The sequence below is a fragment of the Pelobates fuscus genome, chromosome 5, assembly GCF_036172605.1.
Source record: "Pelobates fuscus isolate aPelFus1 chromosome 5, aPelFus1.pri, whole genome shotgun sequence".
Lineage (NCBI taxonomy): Eukaryota > Metazoa > Chordata > Amphibia > Anura > Pelobatidae > Pelobates > Pelobates fuscus.
The window spans coordinates 260265902-260279312 of record NC_086321.1 but is presented as its reverse complement, the minus strand read 5'-3'; the positions used below and the strand labels follow the sequence as shown (position 1 = coordinate 260279312).

The following is a 13411-nucleotide window of genomic DNA, read 5'->3' as shown; positions in this document are numbered from 1 at the left end:
GAGTTCTGGAGATATGAATGAAAAAAATGTGTAATTGAAAAACATACATCGTATTTGTATGGTTAAAAGTTTTATTCCAATGTATTTTCTCCATAAGTTATAAGATAACAGATACTAACAAAAAACTGTCAGCAGCTTTCAAACAAAATAGCCCACTTTTAACTTGATAAATTGCCCACAAAATCTACTGATTTCCATTGTGATTGCTGCTTATTTAGCACTTTAGCCTAGATTAACACCTGACTTACCTTTATAAACTGCCCCCTTTATCTTTTAATTTTCAATTGCTAATTTTTATTGAAAAGTATAGGTATAGAATTATGCATTTCACTGTTTGGGAACTGAACTAATGTTCTGTTGATTACCATTTTTTAAGTTGGCTGCTTCCACTCCTATTTTTTTGCAGATTGAAGTTATTTACTAAGTGCATGAGCTGCTGAAAAAAATAATCTATAATTTTGGAGGGTTACTCACAGAAAAGAAACATGGATTATGGTGTTAATAACACAATGCATGCAGAACCTTAAGAATGAGCTCAGCATGGTGATGTAAAATGTGCTAGTAGCTAAAAGAAACATTTGAGCAAAACTGTTTAGCATGGTACGACTTGTACAGTACGACATGCTAGTACAAGTTGTACTGCTTATTTTGCATTTATAGCTCTTAATAACCCTGCATTCGAGGTAGAAAAACTACACACACCCCATTAAAAGTAAAGAGGGTTGTTAAATAGTAAGGCTTGTACATTTTGAAATTACCATGTTAAATGAATTTAATTTGATAGCATACGTAACACTAGTAACGCATAACATGTGACTCACATTCTCAAAGAAGCAATCGTAGCCATCCGGAGATGCTTTTTTCAATGCTTCCTCCAGTGAGCGCACAGTCTTGTAGTTAAAGGCTTCATCAAAACCAATGTCCTTAAGATATTTCACTTTATCATCTGAGCCAGCAGATCCAACCACTTTACAGCCCTGGATGAGAATACAAAGTGTATTCATATTATGACAGTACAATGCTACCACACTACAGCACAGATATACTATTACAGTAAATGCACATTCAAGCTCAATAATCCCAGCTCTAAATGGTATCATCACAGAAGAACAAGCCAAGGCAGGGAAAGTGATTACACTGAAGATATAGATGGTACTCTAGTGATGGCTAACCTTGACACCCTAAATTGTTTCTGGACTACATTCCCCATGATGCTCAGCTAGCTTTTACAGTTTAAAAGCTAGCTGAGCATCATGGGAAATGTAGTCCAGAAGCAATTTATGGTGTCAAGGTTAGCCATCACTGTGGTACTCTATTTTTGATTAAAGAGACACTCTAAGCACCAAAAACACCACATATTAACATAGTGTTTTTAATGCCAAGATGATACAATTTTTCACAGTTCAAAGAAATAGCCATGTTTACACTTTTCAGAGTACACGCCTCTAGTGGCTGTTAGACTGAATACAAATAGAATCACTTCCTCCTTCAGACCTTTGAAAATGTAAGGTCTTTACTCCAGCATAATCACACACAGCATGATGTATTTGACTGATAGAGCATGCCATTTGCTGCTCATGCACTGCATGTCCACAGTTCTTCTTGACCAGTCAATCCTGATGACTTTGTGAAAGAGGAAGTGGCTGCATAGAGGAGTCTGAGGAGCATAGAGGAGCACTGTAATAAAGGCACATTTTTTTTTTTGGATATTTAACTGTACAGTGTTCCTTTGATAAGTATTGTTCATTACTGAATATGACCCGAGGAACAAGATTCCATGGTAATCACATTATCTCACTACTTGGACATGTACAATTATTAAAACATTAATTGAATGCAGTTAAATAAATCTAAAGTGTCAAATATATTACATTTATTTTGTGTCTGATGTTGTTTGCTTTTATGGTTTTTCTTTAGTAGATCTATAAGTTATGTGATTGATTAACTTAAATTTAAAGGTGTTACTGCATAACTTTAAATTCTCTGAATCTGAAATTAACATTCAGAGCAATATTATAGTTTTTTTTTTCCGTCTAATATATTTATTAATTTTTTTTTTAAATAGTATAATAGATAATAGAAAAATGACATAAATACAATAATGTATGAACTGTTGTAAAAAAACAGATAAATAAGTAAAATACACATAAAAATATAGTTTCCTATATAAATGAAATAAATAAAGTATGTACAGAAGTGAAAATAAATTAAAAGAATAAGTTATAACATGGTACCAAACAAAAAGCCAGGTTTAAGTCCACATTCCTTTTTCACACCATCTTCCACATGGACCATTCATGCTGCACTATAGATGTGAAAGTAGATGGTTCATGGAAAGCTAATTCACATCTTTTATTTTCAAATACTACAGAAAAGACTTAACCCACAATTGGTATTGTGGGTGATTTCCAGAGTCGGGAGATGATGGAATTTGCTGAGATTAAAAGATGGCCTTGTATAATTTGTTTATATCTAGGCAGGTTAGAGGAATTTGCTTAAAGAGACAAAGACGCAGGGATAAAACTACATCAAATTCTAATATTTGATTAATTAATTTGAGAATTTTCAGCCAATAAGATTTGATTTTGGGACACGAATAGAAGATGTGGAACAATGTACCAGTATGACCGCAGTTTCTACAACATTAATTGTTTTAAGATTTAAGTTAAAAAGTTTGGAAGGGGTTAGGTATCATCTATATATTAATTTGTAGTGGGATTCCAAATTATTTGTGCATTGAGTGATACCTTTTAATGATAATAAGAAATTATTCCATTCCTCTACTGTGTATATCCCACCCAGTTCACCCTCCCACTTCAACATGTAGTTCAATTAATCATACATGTCACCTGCAAAAATATTATAACACATGGAGATGCTTTGTTTCCGACCATGGTCCATTAAATACATTTTTTCTAGTTTTGTCATATCTAATTTCAACAAGTTCGGATCCTGATTGGAAAGAGCGAAATGTTCACTAATTGTTGTCACAAGTCTCTCATATGTTTGGGCATCAATTAAACTTAAATGGACACTCCAGGCACCCAGACCACTTATGCCCATTGGAGTGGTCTGGGTGCCAACTCCCACTACTCTTAACCCTGCAAGTGTAATTATTGCAGTTTTTTTTATAAACTGCAATAATTACCTTGCAGGGTTAACTCCACCTCTAGTGGCTGTCTACTAGACAGCCACTAGAGGGAACTTCCTGCTCAAATCCCCATAGGAAAGCATTAAAATCCGTTTTCAATGCTTTCCTATGGGGAGACCTAATGCGTCTCCTCGGCCGGTGGGCGGGATCAGTCTCGCCAACCAGCCGACGGAGTAAGAAGGAGGAGCAGCGCGGAGGAGGAGACAGTGACGAGGGACATCGTCGCTGCCTCAGGTAAGTGACTGAAGGGGTTTTCACCACTTCAGTAACTGGGGATTGGGGGGTGGGAGGGAGAAGGAACCTCCAGTGCCAGCAAAACGGATTGTTTTCCTGGCACTGGAGATTCCCTTTATGTTACATTTTTCTTTTAGTTGATCAAAAGGCAGAAGGCTATTGGAACAAAATAAATCATCAATATGGACAATCAAATGAGAGGCTCAGTAATCTACATCCAATTCCGGTAAAGCATAACGTTTTTCTAATTATGGTGTAGCCCTAGACCATATGGCAGGTAGTTGAATTTTTTTGAATAAAATATACCACATTTTAAGGGTTAATTTAGTGGAGGGAAACAAGTCTGCCGCCTTAAGACATTGAGATGAAGGCAACCACAATAAATCTTTAATGGAATGAGGTAAAATTTTACTCGCCTCCATTTCAAGCCATGAATCGAACCAGATTCATGCCGGCAAACATCCAGTTGGTAAATCGGGGGCATTAAGGACATTTTTCCAAGATCATGCCGTCTCCATTCCGGGTGCAGTAGGCCTCAATATGGCGCCGGAGTTCTCACAGGATGGATCTGCACCATCAAGCCCGGATGGCTCAGAAGGCTCCCACTTTACAGCTGATACAGAGATTAAAGACGCCCTCCGCAACCTACCTTCTAAACAGGACTTAGCCTCGATGCTGGGAAAGCTAGAAATATAATTCCAGAAGAAACTGGAAATGATCAGCGTGGACATCCGCAATATTGGAGGCAGAGTGAGTACTTTAGTGTGTAGACTAATACGGCAGAGTGCACAGATATTATGGTAAGGAGGATATTGTACTAATTGGTACTGGCGACAAGCGGAAGGGTATGAAGAGAGGTTGATTGCTGCTCGGATCGTTCTCGGAAGCTCAATGTTCCAGCTCCTCACTGCTCCCTCGCGTCGTCTGAAGTGAAGCCGGGCGCCGGAATATGACATCATATTCAGTGCCCGGCATCACTAAACCGTGGGAGGGAGCAGTGAGGAGCAGGAAGGACCTCAGGGAGATGCCCCCCATCGGCTCCTAAAGGTAAGGAGCCATAAAGAAAAGAATGTGTATGTGTGAGTGTCTGTTAGTGTGTCTGTCAGCAAGTATGTGTGTGTGTCTATCTGTGAGTGTGTGTGTCTGTCTGTGTGTGTGTCTGTCAGTGAGTGTGTGTCTGTCTGTCTGTCACTGAGTGTGTGTGTGTGTGTGTGTGTGAGTGTCTGTCAGTGTGTGTGTGTGTGTCTGTCTGTTAGTGAGTGTGTGTCTGGCTGTCAGTGAGTACTTGTGTGTCTGTCTGTGTCTGTCTGTCAGTGAGTGTGTGTGTGTGTGTGTTTGTCTGTCAGCAAGTATGTGTGTGTCAGTGAGTGTGTGTGTGTGTGAGTGTCTGTCTGTCAGTGAGTGTGTGTGTCTGTCTGTGAGTCTCTGTCTGTGAGTATGTGTGTGTGTCTGTCTGTGTGTGTCTGTCTGTCAGTGAATATGTGTGTGTCAGCGGGAGGATCAGATTTGGCACAGGGTGGTAGACAGGCGTGCTGTGGTTTAGTAGAGGGGGGGCTGGAATTTAGTAGAGGGGGTGCTGTGTTTTTTTTTATACTGTACTTTTTAAAATAAACCTAAGTTTCTATGAAAATGTAAGGTATTTTTTTTTGCGGCCCACATAAACTTAAACCTTGTTTATGTGGCCCATGCCAGACTTTGAGTTTGACATGCTTGATCTAGTAGAACGATCCAAGCAGCAATCAAAGTGCCACACCACCTCCAGCCTTCAGCTTCAGTCCCTGTGAACACAGTTGCTTCGGTTCGCCGCCCTTTTCACTTAGACACTTTTATTATACATTTTATGGTTATAATATTCTTAACGCCTTTTTTACTTGTTAATTGTGTTTAGTATTTCTATCCCAAACCTTGACAGGTGCCATTGTGATTATATAATCAATGTTATTCACTTCATCTCTCAATGAGTGTTGTGGCTGATCATTGTACTATGGCCTGGAATGGACTTGAACATTCTTCATCGATTTGTTATTTTTTTAATACAAAAAATATGTAATTGCAATAATTAAAAAAAAAAAAAAAAACTTCAATACATATAGCAAAAATATAGTACTCACCGTGATTTTTGCAATTTGTCCAACCAATGTTCCAACAGCTCCAGCAGCTCCATTGACCAGAACAATTTCTCCTTTTTTGGCACAGCATATCTCTCGGAGGCCAAAGTATGCAGTTAAACTGAAATAAGTGATTTTAGCAATTACATCAGTTCACATTAAACTCAGTATCTATATCTATAGCAGTCATTAAACTTAGATGCAGAGGAGGGAATTAAAATCTAAAGTTTGCCACATCTCCCGTATTAGTTGCATTCACCCCATGACTGAATCTTTGATTCTGGGAATAAATTAAAGGGAAATGTAAGTTGGGAATGTAGCTGAACATTAACTTCAGGCCTCCACTAATATTAAAATTCTAAATTTTTAGCAAAAGTCAAGTTTTAGGTACATAATTATTTAGTTAAAGTTCAGTCCTATTCAGGCTCAGCTTGGGTGCATTTTGTTAATGTAGGTCATGGCTTTTCACCATTGCCCAGATGAAGAATTGTTGCATCTGGCTGTTACTACTAAATGTGCTTGCAATTAAAAGAAAAACTCACAAAAACTGAGGAAGCTTGCTGTGAGTTTCTTAGTCATAAGGTACTCCATGGTGGCTCATATGTCCTGAGTGTTTATTATTGCATCCAAAAACGGTCATAGGCCTGGACTATTCAAGTCCAAACCATTACTGACTATATACCACAGAGGAATTATACAATGTAATCTATTGCATCACATTTTGTGATTTATTAGTACTTGCCAACTCTGTCTAGCCAGTATTGGTATCCATGATAAATATAAACTGCTTACCCAGGCATTCCTATTGTGCCAAGAGCCAGCGATTTTGGGATGTGTTCAGGCCAGTTGGAAAGCAGTGCTGTTAGATCTTTACCTTGGGAAATAGAATGAGTTGTCCAACCAGCGTTTGACACAGCAAAACTGCCTGCTGGGAATGCAGGATTTTTACTCTCTAAAACCCTAAGGAGGAAAAGAGTAGTTAACTTAGCATGAAACCCTGACAAACAAGGGAGTTTGCTGCTGCTTAGGAACTGTCTGAACTTAAAAAGCCACAAAAGACTATCTCCAATCACTCCTATACCCTAAACTTCAACCCCACTTTTTCTCTCTATGGAGACTCAGACCTCATCCTTTTCTTCCATCAGGTATAGTGAACGGAACGAGGTGGGGAGAAACAAATCAGTAGTCAAAGATAAAAACAGGTAGTGGTGTCTGAGTTGGGCATCAAAAGTGCAATTTGTAGGTCCTGACGTATAAAAGGAATTCCATGGATATCAGCATGATTTGAAATCATCACCAAATCAAAATCAAAAAATGCCTTACGAAATCCCAGAAATGAAAAATGCATTATAACAATAATAATAACATTAGAACAATAAGTGATTTGAGCATCATCTAGCTGCAGTAGGAATGCTGTACATAAATATAGTTGGGGTGATATTCAGGTATGCAGACTTTGAAAATTATTTGCACACTGACAGGGTTAGCTACTTAACACTAAATTTTGTCCTGATAGATAGAATACTGTGAAAATGACCAAATTTAACCCATACTTGTAAATATCATACTTACTAAAGACAGAATTCACTCAACCAAAGCAAATATGCTGCAATTGGCTAAACGCATTCAGTGTCTGGATTAAAGTCAGTGCTTTCACACCTGAACCCTACACATATATAGAATATAATTTGAAAGATTCACAAATAACCAATATTAATAAAATGTGGAACCAAATGCATCCAGCAGGATGCACATTTTTCAAATATTTATTTTTTTTGTTAATCAATTGTTTTTATTATCAGATAGGTAAAATGCAGTGTGGGCGCGCAGGCCCTGAACATCAGTAAAGTGTAAGGTTACAATACAGGAACATTGTGTTCGCGTGTTAATAATACAATGTGATACAATATCATGTACATTTCACATAACAGCTCTCATAAGATGATAGTGTACAAGGGCTTATTCGGTCATTGAAGTAGTTGCAGAGTGTAGATGTAGTGTGGTCTCGTGTGGCCAGTTACATCTAATACGAGTCAGGGCCCTTCGAATACGGCAGCCTTTGTAGCCCCTTGAGAGTTGTGGGATTACCTACAGTACCCTTACACTGTACGTGTCATAAGCATTTTTCAAATTATCCTTCACTTGTGTTTTTGCACATTAATTGACAATTTGAGGAACAATTTGCACGCTGGCAGAGCTGCATTCAGCGGGTGAACAGGTAAAACCCTTGAGGGGACTCTAATTTTAATATTCAAGGAGGGAGAACCTAATATGTCCTCTGGACACCACCCATGCATAAATAATTATACAATACGGGTGTTGAATATGCCATTGTCTGTTGCCCAAATAGTGGTATGGCCACTAACCCCTTTAATAAATAAATAACTTTTAAAAAATATAAAATAAATCTATTAATTGTAAACTAAAAAATTATACTGACCATCATAAGTCTTCTTTTAACTCTTCTGTTCTTCAGCCACAGAAAAAGACAAATTAAAATCCATAATTCCTAATGCAACTAATGAAAATTATTAAAAAAAAATTTTTAAAAGCCCCGAGTCAAAAAAAAAAAAAAAGATGAAGAAAATGAACCAATAAAAATAATCCGTATTTGCCCTGCGAGGGCTCAGCACAGATCTCACAGTGGAGAACGTCCTATTTTACATCAGAAACAGTGCTCTTTATGTTGGCTGACTAACAAGTACTGGCTAGGTGACACATAATTAACCCTTGTGCCACCCAGGGTTTTTAACTAGTTTGGAATTTTTTTTTTAATTCAGACTTGGATTTGAAGCATCCAGGCTAGGATTTGAAGCATTTTGTCTGGATTTCATCCGTCAAATGAGGACCAATTAGTTTCCCAACAATTTCACTAACCGAGGGAACCAATCAGTGCACTTTTCACAGAGTTCAGATGGATGTGTGGTGCTATATTTAATTACCAACCTGGTTCAGCTACTGATGTAACCAGGTCAAAGAGGCCCTACGTATATAAACTACCTATTTCAAATATAGAAATCATAGAAATAATAGAAAGAAGATAACCAAAAAAGTCCTTAATGTTTACCTGGCAACCTGTGTTCCCATCATGATGTCACCTTCTTTCATCATCCTCTTGCTGTAAGGTCTAAGAAAATAAATTAAATATTAAACTACTTTAAACACTGTATGTTTCTCACTATTGAGAACAATGTATTTCTATGACTAGTGTAAGACAAGTATAGATTTCGATAAAGTGTGAGATACAATACAATAGCCTAATATTGTTCGCTTTTGATATAATAGTGCAGGTAGCTAACTTGGGTCATTACAAGCCAAGATACATCATTTCAAACACTGCATTTATTTTGTAGAAGTGGGGTTTGAGTTGATTATTATCTGGATTGTGTTGGAAGAAAAAAGTCCAAAAATTAGAGGGAAGAAAATATGTGGGAGCTGAAAATGAAAGGGGGGAAAAACTTGTTATCTTTATGGTGATTTTACTGCTGTTATTTTGTGCATCAATACACTTTTATTTAAACTAAATAGTTTGTTTATATTAATCTTCCATTTTTGGTCAGTATTACAAAACCCCATCATCACTGCATGCGGGGAAGGGCTGACAATGAGGACAAAGGGACATCTCTTGCCAGACCAATACTATAGAGAGGTATGTGGGCTGCTGTAAGCCTCACAACTGTCCTGCCCATTTTAGGGTCCTGTTCTGCCATCCCACATCTGGGAACACCAGGGGACTGCTCCAGTGCAAAACATTGCCAGAGAATTATAAACACTCTTGCTTTGTATCATGGGCACAGGATCATGAAGGGAACACGTCAGGAGCACTCTCTGTATGATCCTGTATGTAGAAGGCCAGGTTAGAGCCTGTCAGCCTGGCATGGCTGACACATCCCTTTCGTGGATCCCTTTCTTGGGTGGCCCAACGATTATGGGCATTATGGGCATCATAAGCGATGTCACTAAAGGTCCTGTTGACCTGTCCCAATCCCATACATTGTATTAATATAAATATTATTTATTATTATTGTATTCAAATTATGACAGTTAGGAGCTTGGTGCATACCCTCTTCTGGCTGTAGAGAGAAACTACATCCTACTTTACTCTTTGCCACAGCCAGTGATTAAGAATGGAGACACATTACTCTTTGCCACAGCCAGTGATTAAGAATGGAGACACATTACTCTTTGCCACAGCCAGTGATTAAGAATGGAGACACATTACCTTCACCACCAACATAAGCAAAGCTTCAGTGATCTATTAAAAAAAAAAAAAAAAACTAAACACTTCAAGCAGGCACCAGGGGTATTGCAAGAGGGTTTTATTTATTTTGTATTTCATTTTAAGAGGAATGATACATGTAAAAGAAATGGTGAAAAATCCATTGTACAGCGTTACAGAATTTGATGGCACTATATATAAATAAATAATAAAAAAGCCTAGCAGGGTGGGGAGGAGAATATTATGGGAGGTAGAGGGGAGATTCAGGGTGCAAACGCAGTGATAGAAAATATGCTTTCATGTCTAATAAATGGTGACCAAATACTGTATATTATTTCTAGGGCTCACAAATGTCTTTTTTTTTTGTTATATCAATATCATCTACTATTTATGTACATTAATATATGTTACATCTGTACCTCATGTAAGGGTCAACACTGAAATATTCTGCTTCCAGCAACACCTCTGCAAAGCAAAAAAAAGTACAGCATTACTGATGTGAGGAGATATAGGTTTTATTCCATATGAGGTATGGTGCTTGGTCTTGACAGTTTTTTAAATCTATTTTCCTACTTCAAATTATATGCATGAAGAAAGCCAGTGTTTTGGGATCTCCCACTTATAGTTCTACCATAGTCAGACCAAGTGATATGGAACAAGGTATAGTTACCTCCTACAACTCTTTTTATCTCAAACTGTGTTTAAGGAGGCATTACTGGGATCCGTTATCCTCATGGTTCCCCAATAACACTAATTGTTGGTACTTTTAAATAAAGTCTTTGGCATCATCTGCTCTCTTACTAGAGTCGGTAGAGTTGTGCCAGTTCTCTGCTTAGCTTGCTAAACATTAAAGCCACTCAATAATTCCCTGTAATACCCTGAAACTGACACATAGAAATTGTACAGTTATTATAATTTATATTATGAAGTTTTTGAAAAGGCAAACTACATCCTGTGTGTAAAATCAAATAAAATTATAGCATAAAATACATAACTGTAATACACGATTCTGTCCCCTCATTTAAAATATATGGAAACCTGGTCAATGGAATTTGAATATTCGTGACTCTCTTTCTGCCTTTATTTGTTTATATCAATTATTGTTGTTTTTTTTTTTATTTGCATTGTATTTGCATTCAGTTTATCTCTTCACCTTTCCCTTGTCTTCTCTCCCATATGTTCTCTTCTATACTTAAACTTCCTAGCACTCTACCTTTTGTTGCGCCCCTACTGTAAGATCTGTGATAATCTGCTATTTTTTATTTATTTATTTATTTATTTATATTATTTTTCGTATTGCTATTCTTAAAATGTCTTTCTTTTCTGTTTTCACTGGCCTATATTCTAGCAGAAAATTGAGACATGTAGAGTCAGCTAAGTGTGGTTCTCAAATTTGAAGGGTTTCTAAAAAAAATACTGTTGCTAATATTTTAAATCAATTCTATTATAGTTTCGCGTATGCTAGTAATTTAAATTTAGTATACTCTGTTTTCAAATGTATTCAAGTGTTCATATGTACCTGTATTTATGTAATAATTGTATTACCTGTATTTCTATTTCTGTAACATACATTTTTGTATACTTAAAAATTAACCACTTCAATTCGGTAATTGTGTATTCACAATTCCAAGGGTCTGCACCCATACATCACAATCGTGTATACATGATTACAATGATTACAAATGAAGTCACTCTGTCACACTCACTCTGTAACAACCACCCAGTAACCCATAAACACACATGCACCAATATACAGGCAGTAACCCTTATAGTCACACAATCACAACTCACACATAAAACACAACCCCATCGTAAACATAATGCACACAGCACACAGCAAGACCACAAGCAGCTCGCCCCATACACAACACATTCAGCTCCCTCCACACATATGCTCAAAGACACAAAGATACACAGACACTGTGCATTACAGGCACAGTGATGCATACACATTCACACAAATATACATTTACCAATGCACAAGGATACTCACTGCCAGACACACCTCTTAGGCACATACACCAGACATGCACACACAGCTAACAATACACACTGACAGACACACACTGTGATTGTGTGACTGTTTCTGCCAATGTATGTGGGTGTGTATATGTGTGTCATTGTGTGTCTCTATACATCGGTGGGTTTGTGTGTGTGTGTATGTATGTGTGTGTATTATAGTGTGTATGTGTATGCATGTTTCTAGTGTATATATGTGCATGTATCAAAGTGTATGTATCTGTGCATTTGCATTTGTTTCCAAAAATACAACATAGCTGCAATGTGAGGGTGATATGGTATGGGTTATGTTATGCTAATTTGACATCATATACGATATGCTTAGGGATATATATACACACACACACAGACAAAAGAGAGTGCATATTGGACAATGTATAGTTGAGAATATTATAGAGAAGTGAGATTGAGAAATGCTATTTATTTACCACAATGTATTCCTATCTGTAACCTCATTAATTAGTAAATTATCTTTTTGTTAACTTTTTTCTCCAGACAACATTTTTGCTTTTGTTGCCATTAAATAATGGGCCATCTAGACATACTGAAACAAAAAATATATGACAGGTGCATAGTCGCCATATGGGCAGGGAAGGGATCCCTTGAACCCAAACCCACCCAATAAGACACCAATACCTTAAGGTATGGGTCAAAATTGTCACAGCTTTAATGATAATAAAGATAATAATAATAAATTATGATATACAATTATATAAAGGTATAATATATATATATATACCCGCCACACCCCCAACATGATATCATCTCTCCCATATTTAAATCAAGGCAATGACCCACAACATAACATAATTCACAATATATAACAACCATATAAATATAACATGTAAAGTGCCAACATTCATCAATTTCACCTGGTAGGGGTATATCCATATACCACTACACCACCGAGGTTCTGAGCCACCAACGGACTCGAAACCTACCAAAACTTGTACAAACAGTGTACCATTTTAACCAATCAACTAACTGCCCTTACTCCTATATTAGCTAAGGTCCATTTGTCCCTTAATATTCCTTACCCCACCCCGCCGCCCCCGTGACCAAACGGGGGAAGAAAAGACTATAAAAGGGAGGGTCCAACTCTGCAAGGTAAGAAATTAGAATAAAGGGGATCCAAAATGGCCAACCCTTTATGTCGGTCAACCCCCAAACACTAGCCCACCAATCCCCACTATTGCTCCGGACCCTAGCCCGCCTCCTAGCCCTGTCAGGGCCCTATTCCCTGAGCTGCGCTTTCTCCATGGGTTTCATTTAAACATTACTTTCCAGGACACCCACAATACTCAGATTCTAGGATGATTTTACTACTGCTTTGTAGTAAAGGGGTTAAATACTTTGGAAAAAAACACATATCTATATATATGCATGTTACTGTCAACGGGTAATGCAGTGTGTGGAGAAGCACAGTCTTAGGTGTAGCAACCCTTTAAACAATGTACATTTTTCTGGAGAACGACTGCCAACACACATCTCCCTGGCTGCCAATTAACCTAACTCCACATTTGGATATAGTACCTGGGATCTATCAAATTAACCACAAGCTCAAAATGTATCTAAAGAAATGCATCTACATTTGTACATTCCATAAATATGCAGGATGGATAGCTTTGAATAAGGTTTGCAAACAGTTCCCTCTGGTGATGGAATTTATATTGTAAGTAT

The 13411-nt window shown here is 37.4% G+C and overlaps 1 protein-coding gene across 2 annotated transcripts in view; it reads right to left on the bottom strand.

The window, feature by feature from the left end:
- The window catches only part of LOC134612802 (prostaglandin reductase 1-like), a 46393-nt gene that overhangs the window by 13259 nt on the left and 19723 nt on the right, over window positions 1-13411 (bottom strand). For both annotated transcript variants that reach the window (XM_063457247.1, XM_063457248.1), the window contains 5 exons: window positions 10132-10177; window positions 8561-8620; window positions 6286-6453; window positions 5497-5614; window positions 822-977 (listed from right to left, as the gene is read on the bottom strand). In XM_063457247.1, coding sequence (XP_063313317.1) covers window positions 822-977; window positions 5497-5614; window positions 6286-6453; window positions 8561-8620; window positions 10132-10177 — 548 coding nt within the window. The remainder of the gene's footprint in view (window positions 1-821; window positions 978-5496; window positions 5615-6285; window positions 6454-8560; window positions 8621-10131; window positions 10178-13411) is intronic.